Source organism: Bos javanicus, chromosome 13, assembly GCF_032452875.1.
Source record: "Bos javanicus breed banteng chromosome 13, ARS-OSU_banteng_1.0, whole genome shotgun sequence".
Classification (NCBI taxonomy): domain Eukaryota; kingdom Metazoa; phylum Chordata; class Mammalia; order Artiodactyla; family Bovidae; genus Bos; species Bos javanicus.
Window position 1 is genome coordinate 52009870 of NC_083880.1, and position 27745 is coordinate 52037614.

At 52.8% G+C, this 27745-nt stretch overlaps 2 protein-coding genes across 21 annotated transcripts; one reads left to right on the forward strand and one right to left on the reverse strand.

Annotated features, from left to right (window-relative positions):
* The first annotated feature begins 303 nt into the window (after positions 1–303).
* On the forward strand, positions 304–11243 carry SLC4A11 (solute carrier family 4 member 11). Of its 18 annotated transcripts, none has more exons than XM_061436691.1 (20): positions 305–567; positions 2394–2438; positions 4677–4829; positions 4962–5011; positions 5238–5469; positions 5535–5619; positions 5851–5974; positions 7310–7522; positions 7597–7690; positions 7787–7912; positions 7987–8100; positions 8190–8322; positions 8596–8669; positions 9090–9339; positions 9411–9517; positions 9605–9773; positions 9865–10038; positions 10249–10444; positions 10524–10693; positions 10819–11243. In XM_061436691.1, the coding sequence occupies exons 2-20, from the start codon at positions 2408–2410 to the stop codon at positions 10880–10882; spliced, it is 2559 nt and encodes an 852-aa protein (XP_061292675.1). In that variant the 5' UTR covers positions 305–567; positions 2394–2407; the 3' UTR covers positions 10883–11243. The 18 variants fall into 18 exon arrangements, with proteins under 18 accessions (XP_061292674.1, XP_061292675.1, XP_061292681.1 ...); XM_061436697.1 differs by having other exon boundaries at positions 4698–4829; XM_061436694.1 differs by having other exon boundaries at positions 306–567; positions 4965–5011.
* A 1710-nt stretch (positions 11244–12953) lies between these two features.
* ITPA (inosine triphosphatase) lies at positions 12954–27321 on the reverse strand. Of its 3 annotated transcripts, XM_061436719.1 has the most exons (10): positions 25674–25799; positions 20653–20710; positions 20500–20564; positions 20295–20368; positions 19176–19207; positions 18491–18632; positions 18117–18126; positions 16591–16598; positions 14863–14939; positions 12954–13386 (listed from the first exon to the last, which is right to left on the reverse strand). In XM_061436719.1, the coding sequence occupies exons 1-10, from the start codon at positions 25737–25739 to the stop codon at positions 13298–13300; spliced, it is 621 nt and encodes a 206-aa protein (XP_061292703.1). In that variant the 5' UTR covers positions 25740–25799; the 3' UTR covers positions 12954–13297. The 3 variants fall into 3 exon arrangements, with proteins under 3 accessions (XP_061292703.1, XP_061292702.1, XP_061292701.1); XM_061436718.1 differs by lacking the exons at positions 16591–16598; positions 18117–18126 and having other exon boundaries at positions 18517–18632; positions 25674–25795; XM_061436717.1 differs by lacking the exons at positions 12954–13386; positions 14863–14939; positions 16591–16598; ... (3 more) ...; positions 20500–20564; positions 20653–20710 and adding an exon at positions 16963–17082 and having other exon boundaries at positions 18517–18632; positions 25674–27321.
* Between the last annotated feature and the right edge of the window lie 424 nt (positions 27322–27745).

Here is a 27745-nt window from a genome sequence, read left to right on the forward strand (position 1 = left end):
TGGGAAAGAAAACCGGGCGGCGGGGCCATCTTGGGAAGGAAAAAAGCTGCAAGTCAAGACCTTGACCAAAGAGAGAGCCGAGGACTCAACGAGACCAGGAGCGAAACCGTGAAGGGCTCTGCCAGCAAACCCGACGCCGCCGAGTCGGGAGGGCGGCGGGCTCCGCCGGCCAGGGCGGAGCCCAGAGAACGCGCACCGGCCGGTGTAGAAAGTCGAGGTGCGCTTCCTGGAGGAGGAGTAAGAGGATTTGCTGCCTGAGAAGCCAGGGTGAATGGAGGGGGCGGGGCCCGGGTGGGCTGGGCCCAGCGGAGGCCCCCTGCCGAGAGGAGGGGACTGGCCTAGTACTTAATGTCAAGACAAGGGAGGCCCCACCGGGACCCGCCGCACCATCTCAACTCCGAGGGGCTCTCAGCTCACCGTGCTTCTTCGCAGAAACTTCGCAGCCCTGCTCAGCCCCTAACCGGGCGACACCTGGGCGGGCGCAAGGGCCCGAAGAAGCCCAGTCTACGCGTTCTAAGTGGCCGCGGGCTCCCGGGAGCAACCCGCCCGGGGTGAAAAGGAGTACGGGTGAGGGCGCGGGGCAGGCGGGCGGGACCCTGGTCCGCGCCGCACGGCCTCCAGCTCCAGGGAGGACCGTCGGCGCGGCATTAGGACCCAGGCGGGGCCCAGGGGTGTGTCGTCGGCTCCCGCCGCCGGCCTGTAGGAGACTGCGAGGTAGGGGTCCCGAAGCCCCGGGTGAGGACCCGGGACGTGCGCGCGGGTGTGCAGCGGTTCTGCGTCTGACCGCTGGGCCGTGGCCGCGGGCACCAGGTGCGGGTTCCATCTCCAGCCATGAGGCCGGTGCCCCGGGCGGGAAGGCCGTCCAGTCTCCGTCGCAGAGCCGTGCTGGGCTGGGAAGCGGAGCCGTCGAGGCGCTGGGAGGAACGCGGACGCCGTCGGCCTTCCACGGCCCCCGTCGGCCTTCCACGGCCCCCGGCGTAGTGGGCGAGAGGGTCTTGGGGGCTTTCCAGCCGGGGCGGTGGTGCCCGGGGTGAGTTCGGCCTCTAGGAAGTGGAAGTCCAGGTGGGTACACGGGTGGTTGGGGAAGCACAGGACGGCTTCGTGGGCACTGCGCGCTTGACTTAACGCCGTTTTAAAACAACAGTGTTTGAACCTACGAGATAGCTGGGGGAAGGGTGGAAGTGTTGCAGATAGCGGCGCGGAGTTGTGGGGTCCCCAGCACCTCGAGCTCCAGGGTCTTCGCAGGCGGGCGTCACCCCCTCGGAAAGCCTCATTTTACATTCTACCGACGCCTTCGGCGCTGCGCGGCAGCCTGCCCACTCTTAGGGGTCCCTGGGCCTCTGACTGTGCCCCTGTGCGGCCACGGCAGTCTCTCGGTCGCCGCTCTGACACCTGAGGGCCAGCACGGGGGGTACTGTTTACGTGCTCTTGAATCGTGCGGCATGGGAGTAGGCTGTACACCATCCCCACCGTTCCATAGCTTCGTCACCCTCTTCCTGTGTCCATCCCGCGCCTCTGCTGCTACGTTTACTGCCCCCGCGCCTCCCTTCTGCATGCCGCCCGGGCTCCTGTCCCGGGAGACCGTCCGCATTCTGCACGACCCCTCCCCCCGACCCCCAGGGTCTCCGAGTCTGAGGCTCTTTCCTCTCGTGCACGCGGCCGCTTCTGTCGCTTCCTTCCTTGAACAGAGCAACACAAACAGCGTGGAGCATCCATCCGGGGGCCCGGCGCAAAGAGCGCGCACGCCCCACCCCACCCCCGCCCCCGCGCCATCTCCCAAGAGGACCAACGGCTCCGCCTCCCAGGAGGCCCGGAAAGTGGGTGGTGCTGAGGGAAGGAGGCCGTTGCCCCAGGTCACCCCGTGTGACCCCGGGCGCGGGAGGTTAGGGGCCACTGCACGTGTGATGGGTCTTGATGGCCCCAGGGACCGACATGACAATGAGAGTCGAAGAGATGTGCTGGAAGAAAAGCCTCAGCCCAGTTTCTGGACTTTGCAGCGAAGGCTTGACAGAGGGAGGCTGTCTTCTGCAGGGAAGGTGGCCAGACAGGTCTCCTCCCTCCAGATTTCTACAACTAGCGTATCCTTCCTTCCTTCACGGGGTACTGTTAATTATTCCTGGAGAAAACATGCTGAGAACATCTCCCCGCCTCCCTCCTTTCCCACCTGGACAAGCCCCTAGCAGATGGGTTGAAGAATAACAGGAAGTGGCTTCCTCTAGCTCCTCAAGGGGCCCCTGTCTAGTGCTGTCCCCTGCTCCTTTTTCTCCCAGGGGCTCTGGGAAGGGTAAGAAAGACTCAGCAGGGGTTGGTGAGGGGTGGGCAGCAGATACGGAGGAGAGGCTGTCCAGAACTGACACATGGAGCTGCTGACAATTCTTTGGTTTGCCTTACAGAAAACTCTTCTGTCATGTCGCAGAATGGATACTTTGAGGATGCAGGTGTGTGCCTTTCGGGTGTGGGTGTGTGTAGAGAGCTTCTTGGTCAAAAGGCTTTAGGGGACCTAGTCCATCCACCTGGGTAATCACGGTCCTCTGCTGGTGCTGGGATGCCTTTGGATTCTACCTCCAGGAGGTTGTGGTGTGGTCAGAGAGGCAGCTGACAATGCCTTGGACACTGGCAGGTCTCTGGGGGTCCTGGGGTAGCGAGCTGCTCCCCATCCTGGGCTATGTGGACCATCTGATATGTCATGGTTTGCTGTTAACAATGCTTTGGTTATCTGACCCAGTTTTAGGCCAAATGTTGTATATGCTCACATTCCTAAGATCCTGCCCAGCCCTGTGAGGGAGGGGCTGCCACTGTCCCTCTAAATTGCAGTCTCTGCATGTCAATTTTCCCTGCTTGCACCAGCCTAGCTCTCTCCTTCCCCATATGTCTGGGGTGGCTACATGCTCCTGTGCCCAGATTTAGGAAGCGGCCTGACCATCGTTTAGTGAGACAGTGCCTGGACAGAGTGGCAATGTGCTCTACATAGAGTTCCCAAGGCATGATGACGGCATGTGCCAGGCTGCTGGTGGGCAAGTCCCAGGAGCCTTGCAGTGAACTGGTGGTGTCTATTGGGTAGGACCTAGGTTGAGCTCAGGATAGGGGAGAAGTGGGGCAGTGTGAGGGACATTCTGGGGAATAGACAGTGCTGGTGGGGGTGGTAGAGGCTGGGACAGGTTGGGGCTGGGAAACCAAGCAATCTAAGCAGAGCAGGTCTAGAACTGGGGAGGAAAGTGTTTTTCATGGACATGAGCTCCATGACACGTAGGGGAAGGATGTTTTTTGACTTTAGTTCTTCTCTGGGCTCTGCGTGCAGTGCAGACCTGGAGCCTAGGGGTCACCAGTCCATGAGGGTGTTGGTAGGGGAGGCCTAGTGCTTCCTACCCAGAAAAAGCCCAGGCTGAGCACAGGATACTGGGGGAACAGGGCCTGGGATGTAAAGAGGAAACCAGCAGACTAGAGTGGAAGTGAGTCAGGGTGAGTCACTGCCTGGCAGGTGGAGGCGTGCTACTGACCCTTCCCTGTCCCTCCATGGGTGTTTTTAGGTGTTTGTGGGATCTGACCTACAAGGGCCCCAGGAGAATCACAAGTGGTGGACCACAGGGGACCCACAGGACATAGTGAGGAAGAGGGGCCAGATAGGCCAAGAGTAAGGCAGGGAGGGCCCTCAGTGGACTTGCCAGAGGAGGAAGGTTCTGTTGAGCCTTGAAGAAGCCCCTCCAGGGAGGGAAGCCCTCAGCTTGCAGGACAGGAATTGGCCTGCCTGGGGTGCTGGCCACCTGGCCTGAGGAGTAAGAGATTGAGGTGGGGGTGGGACTGGGCCTGAGGGACCAGGGATCTGGACTGAAGCAGCAAGCCTGGCTCAGAGGCAGTGAGAAGCCCCAGCAGGGCTCAGAGCAGCATGTCAGCCAGGCGGCTTCCTATAGGAGGGAGCCTGTGCTGGGGAGCAGTTGCAGGAACTGAGAGGCAGACCAAAAGAAAGGGCAGCAGGCTCTGTGCTCTGGGGTCCCAAGGCCTGAGATGAGGCCTCCTTCTGGGGTCCTGTCCCCTCTCTGTCCCTGGCTCTATTTCTCTGGCTGTCCTGCTGCCTGGGCCTTGTCTGATGTCAGACTAAGGCTTCTCAGCCTTAATGCTTTGCCCCCCACACCCTCCTGTGCCAATGAGGTCTGTATACTGCAGGGCTCTGGCTTTTGTTGGGTTGCTTCTGGGGAGGGAGCAACCCTCCCCAGAAGCCAGACAGCTCCCTCCTCCCTGGGGAGCCAGGCAGGTCCAGGTCCCACAGCTTGGAGGTTCTGGGAAGCCAGTGGCCAGGCAGTCTCAACTGTGTCATTGTACCATGTACCTGGCCCAATGTTTGTGGAACGGACATGTCTTTCTCTAGCTAAAGGATATGCATGGCACAGAACCATACATGGTTCCCACAGCTGAAGAATGCTGGAGAAAACTGTTGGGTAGGGGGTGCCAGCTGGCTGCTATGCTCAGGGCTGCTATGCTCAGGACCAGATATTGGGCCTACCTGAGCCAAGGCTTCCTTCCCGGCCGCTAGAGGCCGCCCTCACCACTCACCAAGACTGCGCCCAGTAGAACAGCCCAGGGGCCCTGCTCCTTTGGCTTGGAGTCCCTCTCCCCCATGTGTAGCACTGACAGCCAGGCCCTCTTGGGGGGGTCTCTCTTGGTGGTGGTTGGGGCTCCAGGCTACCTCAAGTGTGACACAGATGATGCCTCTGAAACCCGTGAGGAGAGCCTGAGAGATGAGGCCTTCGACACGGTCAACTCCTCCATTGTGTCTGGCGAAAGCATCCGCTTTTTTGTCAACGTCAACCTCGAGGTGCAGCCTACCCAGTCTGGTATGGGGGTTGTGGCAGGGACAGGTTGGGGGGGGGCATGCACGGGACTGGGGACTGAAGAGATACGGCCCACTTCACCAAGGAGACCTGAAGGGCTGGGGCAGCACCCTGAGCCCTCCCGCTTTCCTCTAGCAGAGAGTGAATCACCTGGCGGCTATGGGCTCCTACACACCTCCCGCAAGGTGAGCGGCCCATTGGCTGGATGGGAGACATTTGGTTCCAGGCCGCTAGCTGGGGGTGGAGGTGGTCGCTTCCCTGAGAGAGCTCATATTAGCCTGGGGCCGACCACACTGGCCTTCTCTCTGGGAAGGGGGTGTCAGCCAGGGTCTGTCACAATGGAGGGGTCCAGGCAAGGACAGAGGGTCTTATTTATGGGCCTGTCTGGTTCTGTGCACGGGGTCCCCACAGTACCTGAAGTTAAAGAACTTTGAGGAAGAGATCCGTGCACACCGGGACTTAGATGGCTTCCTGGCACGGGCCAGAATCATCCTGGACGAAACGGCCACCTCCCTGGATGACGTGCTGCGGGCTATGCTGTCCCGCTTAGCCCAAGACCCCTACAACACGGAGCCAGACTGCAACCTGGACCTGCTCACGGCCATGCTCTTCACTGACGCAGGGGCTCCCATGGAGGGCAAAGGTAAGGCGTGTCTCTTGGCCTGGGCAGGTCAGGGAGGCAGACCATCTGACTGTGCACTTTGTTAGCAGTTCACCTGCTGTCGGACACCATCCAAGGGGTCACTGCCACAGTAACGGGGGTACAATACCAGCAGTCATGGATCTGCATCCTGTGAGTTGCCAGGCCACCATGGTGGCCTCCCCACGTCACCTCAGAGACAGGCATCCAGTAGTGGAGGCTGGCCTGCTCAGTCTCGGGGGAGAGTGAAGAATTCATCCCATCTGGTCTTTTTTCCTCAACAGAGGTCACTGAGGTCATAGTTGGGAGTTCTGGGTGGCAGGGGTGGAGCCCCAGCTCCCAAGGATGGCAGCCATGTGCCGTGTGCCCTCCCTGCCCCACCAGCTGTACCTCCAAGGCCCTGCTGAGGCGACACGTGTGCATCAGCCGCCTGGACCGCCCACAGAACTGGGGGGAGAATTCCTGTGAGGTGCGGTTTGTCATCCTGGTGCTGGCCCCACCCAAGATGGTGAGGAGGGGTTTCGGGTGGCTCTGTTTCCTGGGAAAGGGTACCAGGTTACCCTGCCCTCTCCCTGGGGGCATCTCTTCCAGTGCAGGGGGCCTACAGAATTGGCCTCCGAAGGCTACATTCTCACCCTATCTGTTCATCCCTGGGTTTATCTGAAGAATACTTGCTAGGTCCTCATCAAGCCCTGATTTCCCCAGAAGTTGCCCAAAAGATGATATTTCCTTCCTGACTGAAAAGAGATACTCGTTAAAAGTATTACTGTTCAAACCAGGGGCCTTTCTTTGGCCTGCAGGACGCTGACTTCTAATCAGCTGACTGTGATTTGTTGACCAGAGTCCCACTTTTTCCTGGGCTGTTTACCCCCTGGCCAGGGGTAGGTTATCTCACTTTTGTAGGGGCTGAGACATACAATTTGGGGAATCTTCTTTTATGGGAGAGGATTTAAAAATTTTGAGTAGAAAATGGCAAGGGTCCCTCTCTCCAGGCTTGGGAAGGGCCTTAATGCTTAAGCCTCCATTGGCTTTTTGATGATTCTGCCCTTGCCTCAGATGGCTTCAGATGGCCCCTCCCCAGGCTTTCTCTATGCATAGGGGTGCTAATGGGATCATAGACACACTGCGAATCTCTCTAGATGTTACTGTGCTGGGAACAGAGGAAGAGCATTGAGGGCAGCAGGCATCTCATGGGTCAGAGGAGTAACAGCTGACAGGTGGCCAACAGTTGGAAAAAGCAGAATCCCTAGGGCTGAGTGGCTAGACTGGCACCTTGTGACGCGCCAGCCAGCCCAACACCTGGCTCCGCCTCGGGAGAACAGGCCTGTTCTAAAGCTACCAGAAAGCAGTGGGCACGCCGCAGGTGCAGGCCTGGGACGCAGCTTTGGGCAACCCAGAGGGAAGGATGCCGCTCCTAGGGGCCAGAGTTGTCGAAGTGAGACAGGCTGCTGTGGTGGAGGCTGGACACGGAGTTCACAGACAGGGCTGACCTTGGCCAGGCAAGAGGGAGAAGGCTAGATGGCCTGGAACCCCTCTGAAAATCAGATAAAGCAGCAAACAGTACAAACACCCCAGGTGAAAAGTAGCTGAGCAAACATTTTTTTTCCATCGTCAGGATTTCATTATCCACAATTACGCAGATTTAACCTGAGTTTGTAAGAAAAATACTAGGTCAGTGGTAGTCTAGTGATCTGCTGACCTGGTGGCAACCGTGGCAGGATCCACTGTGTGTGAATATTGGGGGACTACACCTGGATCATGGGGAGAGAGAGTGGCCAGGGCTGGGGAGGGTGCCCTCTGCTCTGCAGTGGCTACAGATGTGACTCTCTCGCCCCACCCCCAGAAAAGCACCAAGACCGCCACTGAAGTGGGGCGCACATTTGCCACCATGATGTTAGACATCACTTTCCGCCAGAAGCTCCTGAAGACCCGCACAGAGGAGGAATTCAAAGAGGCCCTGGTCCATCAGAGACAGCTGCTCACCGTAATGAGCCACTGTCCGAGTATCAGCATGGACTACAGCACAAGCTCCATCTGCATCGTCAGACACCCACAGGTGCAGGGCAGACAGGGCCTGGGCGGGTAGCCCGGGGCAAGGGCACAGGGCTGATGGGCATGTCCTCTTCCCAGCCCCCAAGGCAGAAGGACTTCCTCCCCATGGGGAAGGGCATCCAGGAGGACATCGCCCGCAGGTTCCCCGTGTACCCTCTGGACTTCACCGACGGTAAGTGTCCCATGACCTCTCAGAGCTTGGCCTGTAGCTCAGGCCCCCGGCCTGGCCTGCGTCCCCAGTACACTCCATCCCGTCTCCCTTTCTTAGGCATCATCGGGAAAAACAAGGCTGTGGGCAAATACATCACCACCACCCTGTTCCTCTACTTCGCCTGCCTTCTGCCCACGATTGCTTTTGGGTCCCTCAATGATGAGAACACAAATGGAGCCATCGGTGAGGGGTCGGAGGCTAGCGGGGAGTGCTGGGGGGCCTAGGGCCGTGGTGCCCCCTGACCCTCACTTCCTCAGACGTGCAGAAGACCGTGGCCGGGCAGGGCATCGGAGGCCTCCTGTACGCGCTCTTCTCTGGGCAGCCACTGGTGGTGCTGCTGACGACCGCGCCCCTGGCCCTCTACATCAACGGTGCAGCGGGGGCGAGAGCGGGGAGATGGGTCCTGGGGTCCCTGCCCCCACCCGGCCCTGACTGCTCACTCCTGTCCCGCTGCCCGCAGTGATCCGTGGCATCTGCGATGACTATAATCTGGACTTCAGTACCTTCTATGCGTGGACAGGCCTGTGGAACAGTTTCTTCCTCACGCTTTATGCCCTCTTCAACCTCAGCCTGGTCATGAGTCTTTTCAAGAGGTAACAGAGCCTTCCCTAAGCTCCTGGGACTTTCAAGCAGGAGGGAGACCAAGGCCAGGGACGTGGGTCAGCTTCCATGCCACCCTCCAAGGCCCTGTTACCCTAGATAAGATGCAGTGCCCCTACCATATCACTACCCCAAGGGGAAAGCCTGGGGCCCTAGCCTGGGGCCCTGGCCCTCTTCATGCAGGAGGGTAGGAGCCATGCCAAGGCTTGGGGAAACCCACCCTCTACAGTTCACCCCATCTTATGAGACATACCTTCTGCTGGCAGGTCAACAGAGGAGATCATTGCCTTGTTCATTTCTATCACGTTCGTCCTAGATGCTATCAAGGGCACAGTCAAAAGTGAGTATTATGCAGCCAGTGGCCACCTGCTGCAGGGGAAGCTGAGTTGAGATGGGGGTATAGACTGTGGCAGGGTAGCCAAGAAGCATGCAAGCTAAGGCTGCTTCCACAGTCCAGGGTGCGACGGGAGTCATGATTGACAAAGCGCAGCAATTAGCAGGTGACAGAGCTGTCTTAGGCAGGATCAGAGGCTCTGGGCCAGGCAGGATTCGCTGCCAGAAATGGACAAAGGGCAGGGTGTGGGGTGGTGGGTAGACAGGCAGGTTGAGGAATCCTGGCTGACAGAAGGCCAGCTCTCCCCTTTTCCACCCAGAATCCCTTTCTCCCCTCAGGGCTCCTTCCGCCCACATCCAGGAGGAAGTTGCTAGGCCCAGGCTCCCAGAGCCCAGATGGCTGAATTCTGATGGTCTGTATCCATAGTCTTCCAGAAGTACTACTATGGCCATGACACTGCACTCTTCAAAGATGAGCCCTCCTTGGTGAGCCTGCTGGGCCTCAACAGTAGCCTCCACACTGCCCTCAACACCAGCTTTCTGACCAGCCCACCGGAGCTAACTTCAACGGGCAGCCAGGACCCCGAGCCCCTGGCCCGGGATACGGCTGTGCTCAGCCTTCTTATCATGCTGGGCACGCTCTGGCTGAGCTACACCCTCTACCAGTTGAAGAAGAGGTGAGGGGTGCCCTCTCGGGTGAGGGGAACACAAGCCCCTAGGCCACACTGACACTCACCTGCCTCCGTAGCCCCTACCTGAACCCCTATGTGCGTGAGCTCCTGTCAGACTGCGCCTTGCCCATTTCGGTGCTTACCTTCTCTCTCATCTCTTCCTACGGCTTCCAGGAGATTAAGAGTAAGTTAGGACCAGCCGTAGGGTGGGATGGGGTGGGTTGCTCTGTGGGGGATGCAAGCTTGAGCAGGGGCCTGTACCCTACTGCAGTGGTCAAGTTTCGCTACAGCCCGAGTAACAGCCTGTTCGAGATAGCCGAGATGCACTCGCTATCCCTGGTGGCCATCAGCAGCGCCATGGGCCTCGGCTTCCTCCTCTCCATGCTCTTCTTCATAGAGCAGAACCTGGTGGCTGCCTTGGCCAACGCCCCACAGAACAGGTTTGCAGGGCTGGGCATGGAGGGCTGAGCATGTGCCCAACCTTCCAGGGGCCAAGAGGGCTCTGGCCATATGTGACCCCGCCCGCTGCAGGCTGGTGAAGGGCACTGCCTACCACTGGGACCTCCTGCTCATCGCCATCATCAATACTGGGCTGTCTCTGTTTGGGCTGCCCTGGATCCACGCTGCCTACCCCCACTCCCTGCTGCACGTGCGAGCACTGGCTTTGGTGGAGGAGCATGTGGAGAACGGGCACATTTACGAGACGTGAGTGTGAGGAGGGCCCCTCGAGACGTGAGGCCAGTGTCATGAGGGCCCTGAGGTGGGGGGCAGCCCTGGGCCACATGGGACTTAAGGAGGGATACTGGCTTGGGGGACAAGGGCCCAGAAATGACAGAGCCTGGTAAACATGTGACCTGGGATGGACACAGCCCCGTGGACCAGGCCAGAGTGACCCAATGCACTGGACCCTCATAGGATTGTGAACGTGAAGGAGACACGGCTGACCTCCCTGGGTGCCAGCATCCTGGTGGGCTTCTCCCTCCTGCTGCTGCCCTTCCCACTACAGTGGATCCCCAAGCCTGTGCTCTACGGCCTCTTCCTCTACCTCGCGCTCACCTCCATCGACGGCAACCAGCTGTTTCAGCGCATGGTGCTGCTGCTCAAGGACCAGGTGAGTGGCCCTGAGAGTGGGGGTAGGGGAGGGGGATCTGGCTCCAGACATGCCCACACCTGGTCCCTGCCACCCACAGACGTCATACCCACCCACCCACTACATCCGGAGGGTGCCCCAGAGGAAGATCCACTACTTCACAGGCCTGCAGGTCCTGCAGCTGCTGCTGCTCTGTGCCTTTGGCATGAGCCCACTGCTCTACATGAAGATGGTCTTTCCCCTCATCATGATTGCCATGATCCCCATTCGGTACGGAGGGCGGACAGCGGCAGAAAGGACTCAGCGGGGTGGGAGGGGTGGGCTGGAATGGCTGCTCTCTGCCTACTCCTCCCTGCCCCAATGCTTATCTTCCTGCCTGGGCCTCCTCCCCGCAGCTACAACGTGCTGCCCCAAATCATTGAAGCCAAGTACTTGGATGCCATGGATGCTGAACACTGACGCCCTGACTAGCAGGTCCTGGCCACCCCCATTCGCCCATTTCTCCAGGTCTTGCCAGGCTGGCTGTGTAGCTGTGTGTGGGCATCCGGGAATGCTGCTCTGTGCTGCACCCCCTCACAGCTGTCCCAAGTGGCCGAGGGTGCCTGGGCACTGAGGGAGCTCTGAGGGATGTGTCTGCTCCTCTTCCCACTACCCTTTGCTTTGGGTCCAGAATGCTGTTCAGGGCAGCTTCTGCCCAAGCAGGACGGATTTTCTTTTGATAAAGAGTGTCAGGTGGCCGAAAGAGAAACCATTTCCTTGATTGTGTAAGGAACTTGCTGGATGCACATTAGAGAATAAAGCTCCTATTTCTATGCTTCTACATGCCACCTCCATCCATGCTGCCCTGCCCCAGCCTCTGAAGGCCACCCAAGGACTCTAGGGAGGAAGAGACCCTCCCAGGGGAAGAGGGATGAAAGGGACTGACTGTTAAGTGCTACCTAAGGGTTGTTACTTCCAATTCCACACAGCACCCCAACAGGGAAATGTGGAAGATCCAGGAGGCCCTTGTAATGCCATGTTGCCAGGAACCTGCAGGGAAAGTGTTCTAGGAACAGCATGTGCGAGGGCCCCAAGAAGAAGGCTTGAGGCCAGTGAAGAGGTGGCTGGTGGGGTGGGACAGGCACAGTCACCCTGCTGCTTGCAGGATGGGTCAAAGTAAAAGTAGTAGTCACTACTACTGTCCGACTTTGCAACCCCATGGACTGTAGCCTGCCAGGGTCCTCTGTCCATGGAATTCTCCAGGCAAGAATATGGGAGTGGGTTGCCATTCTCCTCTCCCAGGGGATCTTTCCAACCCAGGGACCGAACTCAGGTCTCATGCGTTGCAGGCAAATTCTTTACCATCTGAGCCACCAGGGAAGCCTGCAGGATGTGTAGCTAAGTTTAAAGACGGGGACAGAAAGTGTACTGTGCACCCAGGACAGAAGTCTATGAGGAAGCAGCTGGGGACCAGATAGAGAGAGGTGCCCTGCTCCAAGCACCACGTAGCCACCCACTCACATAACACAGCAGGTGACCCTTCTATGGGGCCCCTCCCCAGTAGCCTGGGTGTTCCCTGCAGGTAGGGCCATGTCCGGGATCACCAGGTAAGAAGAAGGCAGGCACCCCCCATCTGAGTCCCAGCCACATACCACCTACTCCAAGGAGACAACCCAGAGGAGGCTGGGCATGGCCACTGGCACTTCCGGAGGAAACACCCAGCTAGGCTTCACAGGCAGCAGAGGAGCAAAGGGATGAGGTCCTGTCCTCCCCCATACCTGTTGACACAGTCTAGGGAAGCAAACGTTAAATCCAGGCCCCAGGCCAAGCTGCCAGGACTGAGGAAGAGTGATGGGAGGGGACGCAACCTAAGCCTGGGAGTGACACACAGCACTGAGGACCCCATCCCCAAGCTGCTGCACACAACAGGCTTCTCTGACTGTCCTTGGGGTTGGGCAGCTCCTCTTTACCAGGGTAACACCTGCAGAAAAGCAAGGGAGCCACTCCGGCCCTCTGAAATCCCCTCAGGGAATGGGTTCACCAGGGCACAGTAAGGGTCTGGGGCAGCTGAGTCAGGCCCCTAGCTGGCCCCCCAGGCTGAACTACAACATATCAACCCAACTGGAATCAAGTACTCCATCCCCCATCCCTGCCACAAAAATAAACCTGGAGTTACAATCATAAACCAGCATTGTAGCTGCTTTAATGTACACCAGCATAAAGAAAAAGCACTCACCACCCTACACTGCCTGCCCCACAGCCCAGTTGGCAAACACAATAGAGGCCAGCTGAGTGGCGGAGTGGATTTCGCATGGAAAAGTTCAACGTGTGATCTGAGACTTGAAAGACCAAAGGGGAAGACAGAATATTCCAGCTAGCAATGGTACACGAACAGCCTCAGCACAGCTCTGCCCGCATCTGGCCATCCCACCCCTCAGCCCTCTTTCCCGATCCTGAGAGGTTTCCTGCTTCTGCCTAAAGGGACTCAGGAGGCAGACGCCTGCCTGGGGAGGTTTCAAAGCAGCTATACGCAATTTATTATGGAAGCAAGTACCTTCTGGAATTTTTATTTGCTGTATTTAAAAAACATCTAAGGCTGTTTGTGTGGTTCTTCCCCAAACTGTTAACCCTATGAAGGGTTAACTTCACCCGAGGTCCTTTCAGGATTCCAGGCCTGGAGGCCGTAGACCTCTGAATCCACAAGGGCAAGAGGATGGTGTTGTCCTTTGGCCAAAGTCTCTCCAAACAGAGCCAGTTGCTCCCAACAGCTGGTAACACCGCCAGAAAGTGGTAATACTGAAGGAAATACTTGGACAGGTGCCTGCCTGATAGAAGTGGTTTCAGGCTACCCCTCTCCGGATCCCCAGCTAGGGTGGTCATCACCGACCCCAGGAGTCAGGCTGCTAAAATATTCTTGCAACGCAAGCAGGGCCCGGAAGCGATGGGAAATGGTGTTCTTCTCAGCCTTGGGCATCTCTGCATACCTACAGGGCGACAGTAACAGCTCAGAGAAGAGGGAGCCCAGATACGGGGAGGGTATGTGCACCTCACCGCATCCTGCAGCCCAAAGCTCAAAGAGTCCCTAGTAAAAGGTAGCAGGGCCACCAGCTCCTGGCAGCCAGAGTTAATTTTTTAAAAATCAAAGAGTCTTAAATTCCTCTGTACGTAGAAATCCATATTAACTGTGTGGAAGGATACTAAATTTATTCTAGTGTCCAAGAGTCATTAAAAGGAAGCTGGGAACAGGGGGATGAGCTGCATGTTTGAGCAGCTTTGTCATCTGTTGACAGGAAGCAGTGGGGCCTAACAGAGCAAACACAGCAATGTCCTCCAGTGCACTGTGGGGTGGGCAGACAGGCGGGGCAGTGGGCCTTGAACAGCGAGCAAATAACCTGCTGTCTATGTCAGGATTCCACTAAGCTGAGAATCCCATACTCCAATTGTTACTTTCATATCTATGCCACCCAATACAGTGGCCATCAGTATGTGGCCATTTAAATTCAAACCAATTACAATTGAATAAAATAAATTCTGTTCCTCAGTTGCTCTAACCACATTTCAAATGCTCTACAGCCACATGTGGCTAAGAGCTACTGGATCACACAGTGCAGCTACAGAACATTTGTGTCATTGAAGCGATGTTTCATGTTGTCCTCAGCCCTGTCCCGGCTGTTGTAAGGCCTCAGGCCACACACCTGAAGGCTCCCTCCAGCGTGACAAACCCGATTCCCAATAATGGCCAACATATCCCATGTAAATAAGTGGGGGTTAGCATGAAATACTTGGAGAAGGCAGTGGCACCCCACTCCAGTACTCTTGCCTGGAAAATCCCATGGATGGAGGAGCCTGGAAGGCTGCAGTCCATGGGGTTGCTAGGAGTCGGACACGAATGAGCAACTTCACTTTCACTTTTCACTTTCATGCATTGGAGAAGGAAATGGCAACCCACTCCAGTGTTCTTGCCTGGAGAATCCAGGGACAGGGGGCTGCCGTCTATGGGGTCGCACAGAGTCCGACACGACTGAAGCGACTTAGCAGCAGCAGCAGCATGAGATACGGAGAACACCTGGCACTGTGTGTGTGTGTGTGTGGGGGGTGGCACACGCGTTAATGCGGTGCCCAGCTGTTAACATTTTTCCAAACTAGATGAGGGTCAGATAATCATCCATCCATCACGAAGCTGACAAGCCCAAGTCAGAGAGGGGAAGCTGCACAGCTGCTCTGTGCTGAGATGAACCCGAGAGCCCAGGACTTCCAGCTACACCCAGCTGCCTCCCAGCTGTGGACTGCGTCACTCAGATTCCTTGCATCCACCCCCAGCAGAGCTGCCTTCAACTGGAAAGGCACCGCAGAGCCTGCCCCCACCCGCATCCGCATGCCTGCACCTGGGTGGGGCGCTGACCCGACCCAGACCACGCCATCCGACCCCCACACCCCTGGGAATAACTAGGGCTCCTTACGTCTGCTCGTATCCATCAGGCTGAAAGCAGGGGTCCCAGCCAAAGTCCCGGCAGCCACGGGGCACCACAATCCGGCCCTGCCAAAGAAAAGGGGGCGGAACTATGTCACTGGACGTGGAGGAGATGCACTATGAGGAGGGCAGTAGCTAGTCTGAGTTTAGTTAATGAATTCAGTTAAACCCTAGTTACTCATATTATTTCAAGGGGTCCATGGTGCCAGCAAATGTTTGCTGAACACACATAAAATGCAGAGCAGGAGAGCTCGCTCTCCACAGACAGGGAGGAACCACATGCTTGATCAGGCCACCGATACCCCAGGGACCAGCCTCCCTCTCTAGAGGTTTGACATACTGTGACCTCACTGAAGAAGAGTCAATTTTGAAAACCTAACAGAAAACATTTTCCCCTAAGTGGAAGTTTGAGGGTCCTAAACTTTGCCGACAAACCCCGTATCTCCTACTATTACTACACTTATCAAAATACAAAGACGGCTCTAACAAATAACAAAATAGCACAATGTTCAACTCAAAAATAGCTCAATAAATACTGGCTGTAATAGGCAAATTCCAAAAGGGAAATTTTACAAAGAGAACCAGTATCATGAGATATCAGGTTACCTTGGGAATTAAAAAAAAAAAACATAAAAAATACAAGGGAAGTAGTAGAGGATGCGAATTAGCCACATAAATTCTAAGTCCTTTAGACCAAAGGCAAATTCTGCTTTTGCTAATGGGGAGCTGTGTGACCGAGGCCAGTTACTGAATCACTCTGAACTTCATCCACGCGACAAATGTTTTTTGAACACCTTATCGAGGCAGGTAGTGTTTTTAGCACTGGGATCCAAGAAAGCCTTAGCCTTGCCTTCACAGAATGGATCTCTTCAGCAAAACGAGCACTGCACCAGTACACAAATCAATGATCACCGAATCATTAGAGGGCACAAACTGGGAGCTGGGCTCAAGAATCACAGGTCGGCGAGCTCAGGGAAGGCCTGGGTGAAGATGGGACACTCTGACCACATACAGGGCTGGGGCAGGAACATTCTAGGTGGAGGACAGAGCTGTGCCAAGGTTCTGAGATGGAGAAGGGCCTAGCACACAACCTGCTGAAAGGACTATGTGGTTGGGGGTTAGAGAGCATGGCTGAGAAAAGGACAAGTAGAAACAAGGCTGCCTCATTTAAAGTAAGGGCGGCAAACAACAAAGCACAAAAACAACGAAGCCAAAGCCGGGGAGACTGCAGGGCATGGTGGCGGTGGTGGTCAGGCCCAGCCAGCGGCACAGCAGCTACTCGGTCACAGTGCAGGGAGCTGAGCCTGTGGCTGGTCAGACTTTTGATTTCTGAATGTTTCTGTGAGAATAGCAGACACTATAATCAACTTTTAAAAATGTCACCAGGCAACACAATCTAGTAATCCTATCTGTGGATATATATCCAAAAGAGCTGAAAATGGGATGCTGAAGAGATATTTGCACGCCCATGTTCACAGCAGCATTATGAGCCAAAATGTGGAAGCCATTCAAGTGTTCATCAACAAATACAGGCAAACCTCAGAGATATCGTGGGTTCAGTGCCAGACCACTGTAATAAAGCAATTGTCACAATAAACCAAGTGGCATGAATGTTTTGGTTTCCTACTGCATATAAAAGTATGCAATAGCATTATGTCTTAAAAACAATGCTTGTTGTTGTTGTTCAGGCACTAAGCCATGTCTGACTCTTTGCGACCCTGTGGACTGCAGCACACCAGTCTCCTCTGCCCTCCACTATTCTCCCAGAATTTGCTCAAATTCATGTCCATTGAGCCTGAGATGTTATCTAACTTTCTCATCCCAGTAGCACATTGGATACTTTCTGACCTGAGGGGGGCTCATCTTCTGGTGTAATATCTTTTTGCCTTTTCATACTGTTCACAGGGTTCTCACAGCAAGAATACTGAAGCGGATTGCCATTTCCTCCTCCAGTGGACCACGATTGGTCAGAACTCTTCACTATGACCTGTCTGTCTTGGGCGGCCCCAGACTCATAGATTCATTAGGTTACACAAGCCCCTTCACCACAAGGCTGTGATCCATGAAGGGAAAACAAAAAACATAAATATCTTAATTTAAAAACACTTTATTGCTAAAAAATGCTAGCCATCATCTGATAGTGCAGGGTTGCCACAAACTTTCAATTTGTAAATACAGTATCTTCAAAGCTCAATAAAACAAGATATGCCTGTAAATAGATAAAAGTGGTACATACATACAATGGAATGTTATTCAGCCTTAAAAAAGGAGATCCTGTCACATGCTACAACATGGATGAAATGAAGACTTTATGCTAAGTGAAATAAGACAGCCACACAAACACAGACACTGCAGGACCCCACTTATATGATGTGCCTGAGGCGGCCGAACTCAGAAACAGAAGGTGGAATAGCACTTACCAGGTGCTGGGGACAAGAGAGGAAGTGAAGTTCAGTGAAATGAAGTTAAAGTCACTCAGTCATGTCCAACTCTTTGCGACCACATGGACTGTAGTCTGCCAGGCTCCTCTGTCCATGGGATTCTCCAAGCAAGACACTGGAGTGGGTTGCCGTTCCCTTCTCCAAGGGATCTTCCCAACCCAGGGACTGAAGCCAGGTCTCCTGCATTGCAGGCAGATTCTTTACCGTCTGAGCCACCAGGGAAGCCCAGAAGAGAGGAAGGTGGACTGTTATTCAATGGGCATAGTTTCAATTTTGCAAGATGAGAAATTCCTAGAGATCTGTTGCACAATAGTGTACACTACTATACACTTAAAAATGGTGAAGACGGTAATTTCTGAAACCTGTTTTTTACCATAAGAACTGAACATCTCATCAGAGAGGCTTCCCTGATGGCTTAGTGGTAAAGCCAATGCAGGAGATGTGGGTTTGAACCCTGGGTCGGGAAGATTCCCTGGAAGAGGAAATGGCAACACACTCCAGTATTCTTGTCTAGGAAACCCATGGACAGAGCCTGACGGGCTACAGTCTACGGGGTCGCAAAAGCATCAGACACAACTTAGATGGAGCCACTGGTGTAGGGCTATATGGGCTACAGTGAGACTGGATTTTATCCTGAGCAGAGAGGACAAAGCAGAGAAGTGATGTGTCTGAAGGTAAACCCTGCCATAGGGAGGGAATGAATAGGCTGAGGCGGGGGCGGGGCGGGAAGCCCAGCACAGAGGGTGGTTTGGACTGAGAGAAGCAGCTGAACCTATGGTCTGATTGGTAAGCCTGGAGACACTGAAGGGCACCTCTGAAAGGAATGAGGTGGGGGGAGAGGAAGATTCTATATGAAGATAAAAACTTGGAAAGGCTGTGAGATGTTCAAGGGAAGCTGTCGCACAGCAGTGTGATAAGGAGATTCAAGCTTGGAGAAGTTTGAACTGCAGATGTAGCCCTAGGAGTTGTTATCTTTAGTTCCCACATCTTCTCAGGAGAGCATACAGTGCACAGCTCTGGGTATACCAGGCTCCAAAAGCTGTGAGCCATGTATGTTTCCAAATATCAGACTCAGGGAGGCAATAAGTTTCAGGACTGACAGCTGTGGTACCTAGGAGTGTGACCATCCCACCAGATAGCATCACTGGGGGTGGTCAGAGCGCCCTCTGGTGGCACGCAGGGGAACGAGCATGGGTACATACCATTGTCCGGCCCCTGAAGAGGCGTACGGGCTCATTCGGGTCCCCAGTGCTGAATGCGAACGTGCAGAGTGCATAGGCAGACTTGTCTTGGAACCCCTCCAGGAGCTGGTGGAGACCTGAGGGAAGGTGCAGTGAGGGCTCAGCACACTCTGCCGCCAAGCCTCAGGCCCAACTCCCCACCCAAGGGGCCCAGCTAGGGGAGGGGAGTTATACACTTTACCAAATAGGCCCTGTGCTGATAACCCAGGAAGCTGGGTGATGGGGATGTAGAATAAGGGTTCTACCACTGTGGATTCCAGGGCAGGGGGCTGGGACCAGAAGGAGAAGCAAGGTGTCCCCCCCTTTCCATCTCCTGCTGACAACGACAGCAAGTGGTGGGACCAATCCTCTCAGGGCCAGAATCTCCCTTTGCCACTCAATCTCAAAGCTTTCACCACAACCGCCACCCCCATCTACTCCTCCACATCTCAGTGCTCCCTGGAGCTAGGTTTACAGGGAAAGTGTGAGCGTTGATTATAGATGGGGAAACTGAAGTGAAGAGAGGCCTTGAAGGGGACAGAACCTGAGACTCCTGATTACTAGCTGGAGCTCCTCCCCCAGAACCCACAGACTTCTTAATTCCAAACACATCAAAACAAAGAGACAAACAGGGATAATACCTTCAGGCTTTAACTTCTCCAGAAACCACTTTCTGCAAGAGAAATAAAGGTGAGACAGACACCACAAATGGATGGATGTTCCTACCACCTTCTTTCCAGGCTGCATCCCCCAGGGATTAAAGCTCTGAGAAAGTCAAGGAGAAAAGATAAAAAATGTCTCAACTCAAAATGAAGGGAAATAATCCAACAGGAAAAAGGAGATGGAGACAAACAGGCAAGGCACAGAAGAATCGATAAGCCAATGAAGGCCTCAACTTCACTGCTAATTAGGGAAATACAAATTAAAATTGCATGTGATAACATTTCCTACTCACCCACTAAAATACTAAAAAGTCATGAAACAGTGCTGGTAAGAATACGGAACATGTGTAGGGGTGCTACTGCATTGGCAGACAAATTAGCAGTCCCAAAGTTGAAGATACAGTTAACCCTTGAACTGCCGAAGTTCACTCATAATGTGGATACCGTTCAACAGTCAATACTACACTAACACATGGCTGAATCCACGGATATGGAAGGCAAACTCTTAAGTTATACGTAGGTTAATCCCAAGTTGTTCACAGATCAACTGTATACATAACCAAGACCCAACAGACCGGGGTATTTGTATCCTGTGTGTGTGTGCCCTCACTCAGTCATGTCTGACTCTTTGGGACCTCATGGACTGTCACCCACCAGTCTCCTCTATCCATGAATTTTCCAGGCAAGAATCCTGGAGTGGGTAGGCATTTCCTTCTCCAGGGGATCTTCCTGACCCAGGGATCAAACCCACATCTCTTGAGTCTCCTGCATTGGCAGGGAGGTTCTTTACCACTAGCACCACCTGGGAAGCCTGAGGGGGTCCAGGACACTGGAGAGATTTAAGGAAATCCATTTGCAGATCTCAACTTCCTTATTTCCTCTTTCCTGAAACTGACCTGCCCAAGAATTACCTCTCCAATGGGTGAGTTGCCCTTGCCCATCTCAACTTACATACATTCTCACACTTAACAAAAGAAAGGCATGCCTCTCCCCTATCTCTAATCCTTCCTCAACAATCTGACATACTGGTGTTGACACCAAGACAGTGAATGACCTGCAGTATCAAGTAACCAATCAAAGGGGTGGGATATCACTCACATGTAGGGGCCAGGGAGGCCTCCAAGGGCGTTGAAGCACAGACAGGTGTCCTCCACCAGTACAGGGCCCTGCACCTGCAGCACAAGGACATACAGCCCTGAGACCCGGGCCCACCAGCAGGCCCCACCTCCCCTCTGAGTTCTCAGGGCACCCAGGAGCCATCAGAATAAGAGGAGCAAGGACAAGACGCGAACGGAGCAAGCACCTGGCGAGCTGCCTCCTGACACTTCCGAATGGAAATCTCATCAGGCTCTCCTTGGTACTCTGGCACTTGTGAGGGAAACAGACACATAATCAGGTCATGGGGAGTTAGAGAAATTGAATCATCTTTTAAGAATAAAACTAAACGGAGACATACGGTCAATTTTCTGCGCCACCAAAGTACACGGAAATTTATCTCCTAGAATCTGAATGACCTGTTCCAAAATGAAAGAACATTTATCAGCATTTAATGATTCCCCATTACTGCACAAGCTGTCACCCACCATTCTCATCAGGTAACTCTCCTGTCAGTTCTCTAAAGTTCAAAGTCAGGTCCACGAGGCTCAACTGTAGCCCTCAGGGTCCCACCCCAGCAGGTCAACTCCCTCATCTTCTCATTTTCTGATCCCTCCCTCCTACTTCAGGTCTCTGTTCATGCTAACCACCATCTAGAACACCCTCTTCCCTTCTCAATGGTCCCAGAACCTACTGTTTAGGCCAGGAATTTTCTATCAGGGGTTACCCGGAATTCAGGAGGATCTACCCAGAACTTGGATAGGAAAAAAAATACCTCTCTATTTTCATTAACCCTGAGCTGAAATTTAGCATCTCTTTCAATTTTGAGTATAGAAAACAAACAGCATCAGCAGTTCCTGTGACATTTAAATCTATTAAAATCAAAGATGTTGTCATATCTCTTTATAGTTCTAGCAGATAATCTCAAAATACCATTTACAGCCTTCACTATTTTTAAATTATGATAATAACACAAAACAATAGACTGAATTCTTTAATGCATGAACAAAAAATATGTAACTAGATCACAGATATTTATATTTTGAGAATTGTAAATCAATAGAAATGATTTCCTTTGTGGTGGTGATATTGTCACTAAGTCACGTCTGTCTATTTGCAACACCACGGACTGCAGCCCGCCAGACTCCTCTGTCCGTGGGATTTCCCAGAAAATCCCCTTTTCTCTAGGGGATCTTTCCAACCCAGGGATTGAACCCACATCTACTGGATTGCAGGTGGATTCTTTACCGCTGAGCCACCAGGGATTCCCCCGATTTCCTTGGTAATCCCATGTATCTGTTCGTTTCCAAGGCAAACCATTCAATATCACGGTAATCCAAGTCTATGCCCCAACCAGTAACACTGAAGAAGCTGAACGGTTCTATGAAGACCTATAAGACCTTTTAGAACTAACACCCAAAAAAGATGTCCTTTTCATTATAGGGGACTGGAATGCAAAAGTAGGAAGTCAAGAAACACCTGGAGTAACAGGCAAATTTGGCCTTGGAATACGGAATGAAGCAGGGCAAAGACTAATAAGAGTTTTGCCAAGAAAATGCACTGGTCATAGCAAACCCCCTCTTCCAACAACACGAGAAGATTCTACACATGGACATCACCAGATGGTCAACACCAAAATCAGACTGATTATATCCTTTGCAGCCAAAAATGGAGAAGCTCTATACAGTCAGCAAAAACAAGACTGGGAGTGGAGTGTGGCTCAGATCATGAACTCCTTATTGCCAAATTCAGACTTAAATTGAAGAAAGTAGGGAAAACCACTAGACCATTCAGGTATGACCTAAATCAAATCCCTTATGATTATACAGTGGAAGTGAGAAATAGATTTAAGGGCCTAGATCTGATAGACAGAGTGCCTGATGAACTATGGAATGAGGTTCGTGACATTGTACAGGAGACAGGGATCAAGACCATCCCCAAGAAAAAGAAATGCAAAAAAGCAAAATGGCTGTCTGAGGAGGCCTTACAGATAGCTATAAAAAGAAGGAAAGCAAAAAGCAAAGGAGAAAAGGAACGATATACCCATTTGAATGCAGAGTTCCAAAGAATAGCAAGGAGAGATATGAAAGCCTTCCTCAGCAATCAATGCAAAGAAATAGAGAAAAACAATAGAATAGGAAAGACTAGAGATCTTTTCAAGAAAATTAGAGATACCAAGGGAACATTTCATGCAAAGATGGGCTCAATAAAGGACAAAAATGGTATGGAACTAACAGAAGCAGAAGATATTAAGAAGAGGTGGCAAGAATACACAGAAGAACTGTACAAAAGAGATCTTCACGACCAAGATAATCATGAAGGTGTGATCACTCACACTTGCCTAGAGCCGGATATCCTGGAATGTGAAATCAGGTGGGCCTTAGAAAGCATCACTACGAACAAAGCTAGAGGAGGTGATGGAATTCCAATTGCACTATTTCAAACCCTAAAAGATGATGCTGTGAAAGTGCTGCACTCAATATGCCAGCAAATTTGGAAAACTCAGCAGTGGCCACAGGACTGGAAAAGGTCAGTTTTCATTCCAATCCCAAAGAAAGGCAATGCCAAAGAATGCTCAAAGTACTGCACAATTGCACTCATCTCACACACTAGTAAAGTAATGCTCAAAATTCTCCAAGCCAGGCTTCAGCAATACATGAACCATGAACTTCCAGATGTTCAAGCTGGTTTTAGCAAAGGGAGTGGAACCAGAGATCAAATTGCCAACATCCGCTGGATCATCAAAAAGCAAGAGAGTTCCAGAAAAACATCTATTTCTGCTTTATTGACTATGCCAAAGCCTTTGACTGTGTGGATCACAATAAACTGTGGAAAATTCTGAAAGAGACGGGAATACCAGACCACCTGACCTGGCTCTTGAGAAACCTATATGCAGGTCATGAAGCAACAGTTATAACAGGACATGGAACAACAGACTGGTCCCAAATACGAAAAGGAGTACATCAAGGCTGTATCTTGTCACCCTGCTTATTTAACTTATATGCAGAGTACATCATGAGAAACGCTGGGCTGGAGGAAGCAGAAGCTGGAATCAAGATTGCCGGGAGAAATATCAATAACCTCAAATATGCAGATGACACCACCATATGGCAGAAAGTGAAGAGGAACTAAAGAGGCTCTTGATGAAGGTGAAAGAGAAGAGTGAAAAAGCTGGCTTAAAACAACATTCAGAAAACTAAGATCATGGCATCCGGTCCCATCACTTTATGGCAAATGGATGAGGAAACAGTGGAAACAGTGGCTGACTTTATTTTTCTGGGCTCTAAAATCACTGCAGATGTTGATTGCAGCCATGAAATTAAAAGACACTTACTCCTTAGAAGGAAAGTTATGACCAACCTAGACAGCATATTAAAAAGCAGAGACATTTCTTTGCCAACAAAGTTCCATCTAGTCAAGGCTATGGTTTTTCCAGTAGTCATGTGTGGATGTGAGAGTTGGACTATAAAGAAGCCTGAGTGCTGAAGAATTGATGCTTTTGAACTGTCATGTTGGAGAAGACTCTTGAGAGTCCCTTGGACTGCAAGGAGATCTAACCAGTCCATCCTAAAGGAGATCAGTCCTGGGTGTTCATTGGAGGGACTGATGTTAAAGCTGAAAATTCAAATACTTTGGGCACCTGATGCAGAGAGCTGACTCATTTGAAAAGACCCTGATTCTGGGAGGGATTGGAGGCAGGAGAAGGGGACGACAGAGGATAAGATGGTTGAATGGCATCATCGACTCGATGGACAAGGGTTTGGGTGGACTCTGGGAGTTGGTGATGGACAGGGAGGCCTGGCATATAGCAGTTCATGGGGTCACAGAGTCGGACATGACTGAGCGACTGAACTGAACTGAAAAATATTTTCCTGAGAAAGCTTCCATAGGCATCATCATTCTGCCAATGGAATAACAAGTTAAAACTCCCTTACTTTAGGCCAACTTCAAGTACATCTTCTCTAGTGAGCCTCCTCTGGCCACTCCAGCCTGTTCTTTTTTTTTTTTTTTTTGGCCATGCCATGTGGCTTGTGGGATCTCAGCCACCCCACTGGGGATCTAACCAGAACCCCAGCAGTGAAAGCTTGAATCCTAGCCACTGGACCCTCAGGGAATTCCCTCCTGCCTCTTTAAATGTGGGAGGCAGACACATTCTCAACCATAAGTAGAGATGGGCTTGGGAGCTGGCAGCCACCATCTTGCATGGGGCTCTGTTCAGGGTGGCACTGCCTGTCTGACTGGTCTGGCCTCAGGATCCCAAACCTTTTCTCAGCCCAGGGCTCTGACTTCTGAGAAGGCCACTCTGAAATGGCAGAGACGTGCCATCAGTCCTTGTGCTGAAGATAAATGAAGGGTCCCCTAATGACTGCACCCCACTGGTCTGCCTCAGATATCAAGTGGATGTCATCCTGATTCCCCACACATGACCCATCTCCCTGGCCATGGCTGAAGGGGCAGGGACAAACCTTTGATCCAAGCAAGGCCAATCAGAGCTGATGTCTGGCAGAAGCCTCACTGCCTCCTCCATCAGGAGGCGAAATGCAGAAAGACCTCAAAATGAAAAGCGATGAGCATCCAGAGAGAACTAGAAGGACAAATAAACCCCTCTCGAGGGACTCCTGAGAAAGACTCCTTAAGTCCTGTGGAACAGCACACTATTGGATTCCCATGACAGTCACCTGGTGGTTTACATAAGCTATCTGTGTCTCTTTACTATTTGCCGCCAAAGAGGTTCCATCGACCCCCAGAATCCTTACAGCTAGCCACAAAGCCCCGGTAGACAAGAACGTTGATCCACTGCCTCCCTCACACCTCTCTTGCATTATCCCCATTTCAAACAAACTTCTTGCATTATCCCCATTTCAAAGATGGCAGAAAGAGGCTGGGAGACTGAGGACCACATTTCTGGACTGTAGTGGGGCGTGGACGGCTCGGCTTGGATGCCTTGCTCCACGCCCTGTCCGGTTCCTGACAACCCCAGGCCAGTAGCGGTATTTGGATCAACTCCAGAGGGGTGTCGGAGTCCTGGTCTGGGAACCAGCTTAAGAGGTAACCTTTGGGACAAGTGCTAAGGACTTCACCACTTAGCTCCCGAAGCCCCTCAGCTCACAAGTCCTGTGCCCGGATTTGTCAAGGGCCTTATTTTATTGAGCACAACCCCGGGTCGCTCCCACTCCGCAAACGTTCGGGTCCCACTCCGCGCGGCACTACCCCCTTACAGATCCCACCCATCCCTCCCCGTCCGACTCTTCGTTCCGCGTCCGCTGCTCCACCCGCTTGCTTCGCTCCGCCTGGAAGCCTCTTCCGCCTTCTCCCCAGCCAGCCTTGCCACACGCTACCCTTTCACCGCCTCCTAGTCGGCCTCCGCCACCCTTCCGTCACCTCCTCCAGCTTTTTGGCGTTCCCCGTGACAAACACGATCTTCTTCCCGGCCAAGGAGGCCGCCATGGTGATCCCCAGGTACCCCGCAGACCCACCGGAAGTCCTTCTGCTTCGAGTCGCAGGCACTTCCGACTACCGGCGGAAGGGGATAATCCGATTTCCGACCTGTGGTCCCAGGAAGGCGTCCTGTGGTTTGTGTTGCGGTGGCCGGGGCTGCGGCGGCGACTGCGGCAAAAGTGGCAGCCTGGGCACCTTTGGGCAGGAACGCCTCTCTGGGCATCCAGAAGCCTTGCTCAGACCCCCAGTAGCATGACGCCCTTTTCTGGATGAGCAGCCTGGGGCCCCCGACGGCTAGAAGGGAGGAGAAGGGCTTGGCCACCTTATCGGAATTGCTGGGGTCTAACGGACACTGGCGGAGAAGGCAATGGCAACCCACTCCCGGACACGACTGAGCGACTTCACTTTTCACTTTCATGAACTGGAGAAGGAAATGGCAACCCACTCCAGTGTTCTTGCCTGGAGAATCCCAGGGACGGGGGAGCCTGATGGGCTGCGGTCTATGGGGTAGCAGAGAGTCGGACATGACTGAAGCGACTTAGCAGCAGCAGCAGCAACGGACACTGGAGGTTGCGTGCGCCTAGACCAGCCCCTCCCGCCAAAGCCAGAAGAGACTATTCTAACCACCTGCCCCACTCCTGTTTTCACCCATCTCTGGGACAGGGGCACCGAGGAAGCAAAGAAACCCTCCGTGCTTACCTCGAGGCCTGTGATGAACTGCCTAGGCTCTGGACGATTCGCCTTCACTGCCGGGACCTCTAAAGTTGTCTCTGAGAACTGTTTCCTTCAGGACAAGGGCTCCCAAACCTGGGTCTTTATCCTGACCTCATCTTCAGCTCGGCTTCCTTAGCTCCGCCTTGCCTGCCAGCTCTGAACTACCTGACTGCGATTTTAAACTTTGCATAGCCTTAATCTAGCCCCGTCTTTTCACCCATGTCCCAGACTTGGGAATTCAGTATTTAAACTCCTTTATTACAACATCCCTCCAGTCCCTTAAATCCATCTTTCCTTCTCAGCCAATTATTTTCATCCCCAACACAGCAAAGAGTAGAAAGTGCCCCAGCAGACCCACCTTGCGATAGGTCTTGACCCACTACTGACACTCTTACTGGGCAATTCAGCCGTGTCTCTCCTTCATGGGGCAGATTCAGGGCCAGCTCTACTCCTGGTGAGGCAGCTCCTGTCAGGAGTATCATCGGAAGTCTGGAGAGCTGGCAATGCCTAGATTTTGTTTACTGTTAAAGACATCTGATCATCTCGATTATCAGCTTTTTTTTTTTTTTTTTACACGCCAGAATTTGTCCTTGGGGAACATATTTTATCTTTTAAAAAAACCCTTTGCTCAATGACTACCATAGTGGGAATATTGCACAGGCCAAAAGGCATTACTATGTCTTAACGCAGGTCCTAGAATTTCCCATTCTACCATGTGATTCTACCATATGATCCCTTTCTACTGGGTGATTTGCCAATCTCTTTGGAGTTGACACGAGAAATAGTGGGTTAGATCAGGAAGTGGTGCCCTTGGTCTATGTCAAGTGTCTTCCTCATGAAGTCATGGTGAATCTTCATGCATGTGAAGATGGTTCACAAAAGAGGTTCACCTCAGCAAAGCTGACCTCCTGATAGGCTAGGAGGAGCTTTCCAGGGACTGAGTATAGGCACCTGGTGTACCACAGATAAGAACCACGTGGTATGATCAGCACAAAGACAGTCAAGAGCCCTGGAGGCTGAGAGAACCACCTAGGTTGATTGAGGGCTCCTCAACAAGATGTGGGAGACCACAAAGGTTATTAAGCAGGAGTACTGGAAGTGGGTATTCACTCTTAGAGTGAGCTGGACCTCACTCTAAATCTGATGGCCTTGGGGAATTCCCTGGTGGCCTAATGGTTAGGACTCTGCTTTCATTGTTGAGGATTTGGGAACTAAGATCCTGCAAACCAATCAAGCAGTCAATCATCCTGAAGGTCTTTGAGCCCAAGAACTTGGTGAGGAGGGAGAAGATATGTGAATAC

Coding starts and splice junctions, on each gene's coding strand:
- SLC4A11 (XM_061436683.1), top strand. CDS start 1,443: ATGGGAGTAGGCTGTACACCATCCCCACCGTTCCATAGCTTCGTCACC. Junction 5,975..7,309: donor TGCTGGCCCCACCCAAGATG/GTGAGGAGGGGT, acceptor CCCCACCCCCAG/AAAAGCACCAAGACCGCCAC. Junction 10,039..10,248: donor AACGGGCACATTTACGAGAC/GTGAGTGTGAGG, acceptor GGACCCTCATAG/GATTGTGAACGTGAAGGAGA.
- ITPA (XM_061436717.1), bottom strand. CDS start 26,256: ATGTCCGACTCTCTGCTACCCCATAGACCGCAGCCCATCAGGCTCCCC. Junction 18,633..25,673: donor ACGCCAAAAAGCTGGAGGAG/GTGACGGAAGGG, acceptor ACCTTCCCTCAG/GTCTCCACCAGCTCCTGGAG. Junction 17,083..18,516: donor TCTTCAGGGGCCGGACAATG/GTATGTACCCAT, acceptor ATCTATTTACAG/GCATATCTTGTTTTATTGAG.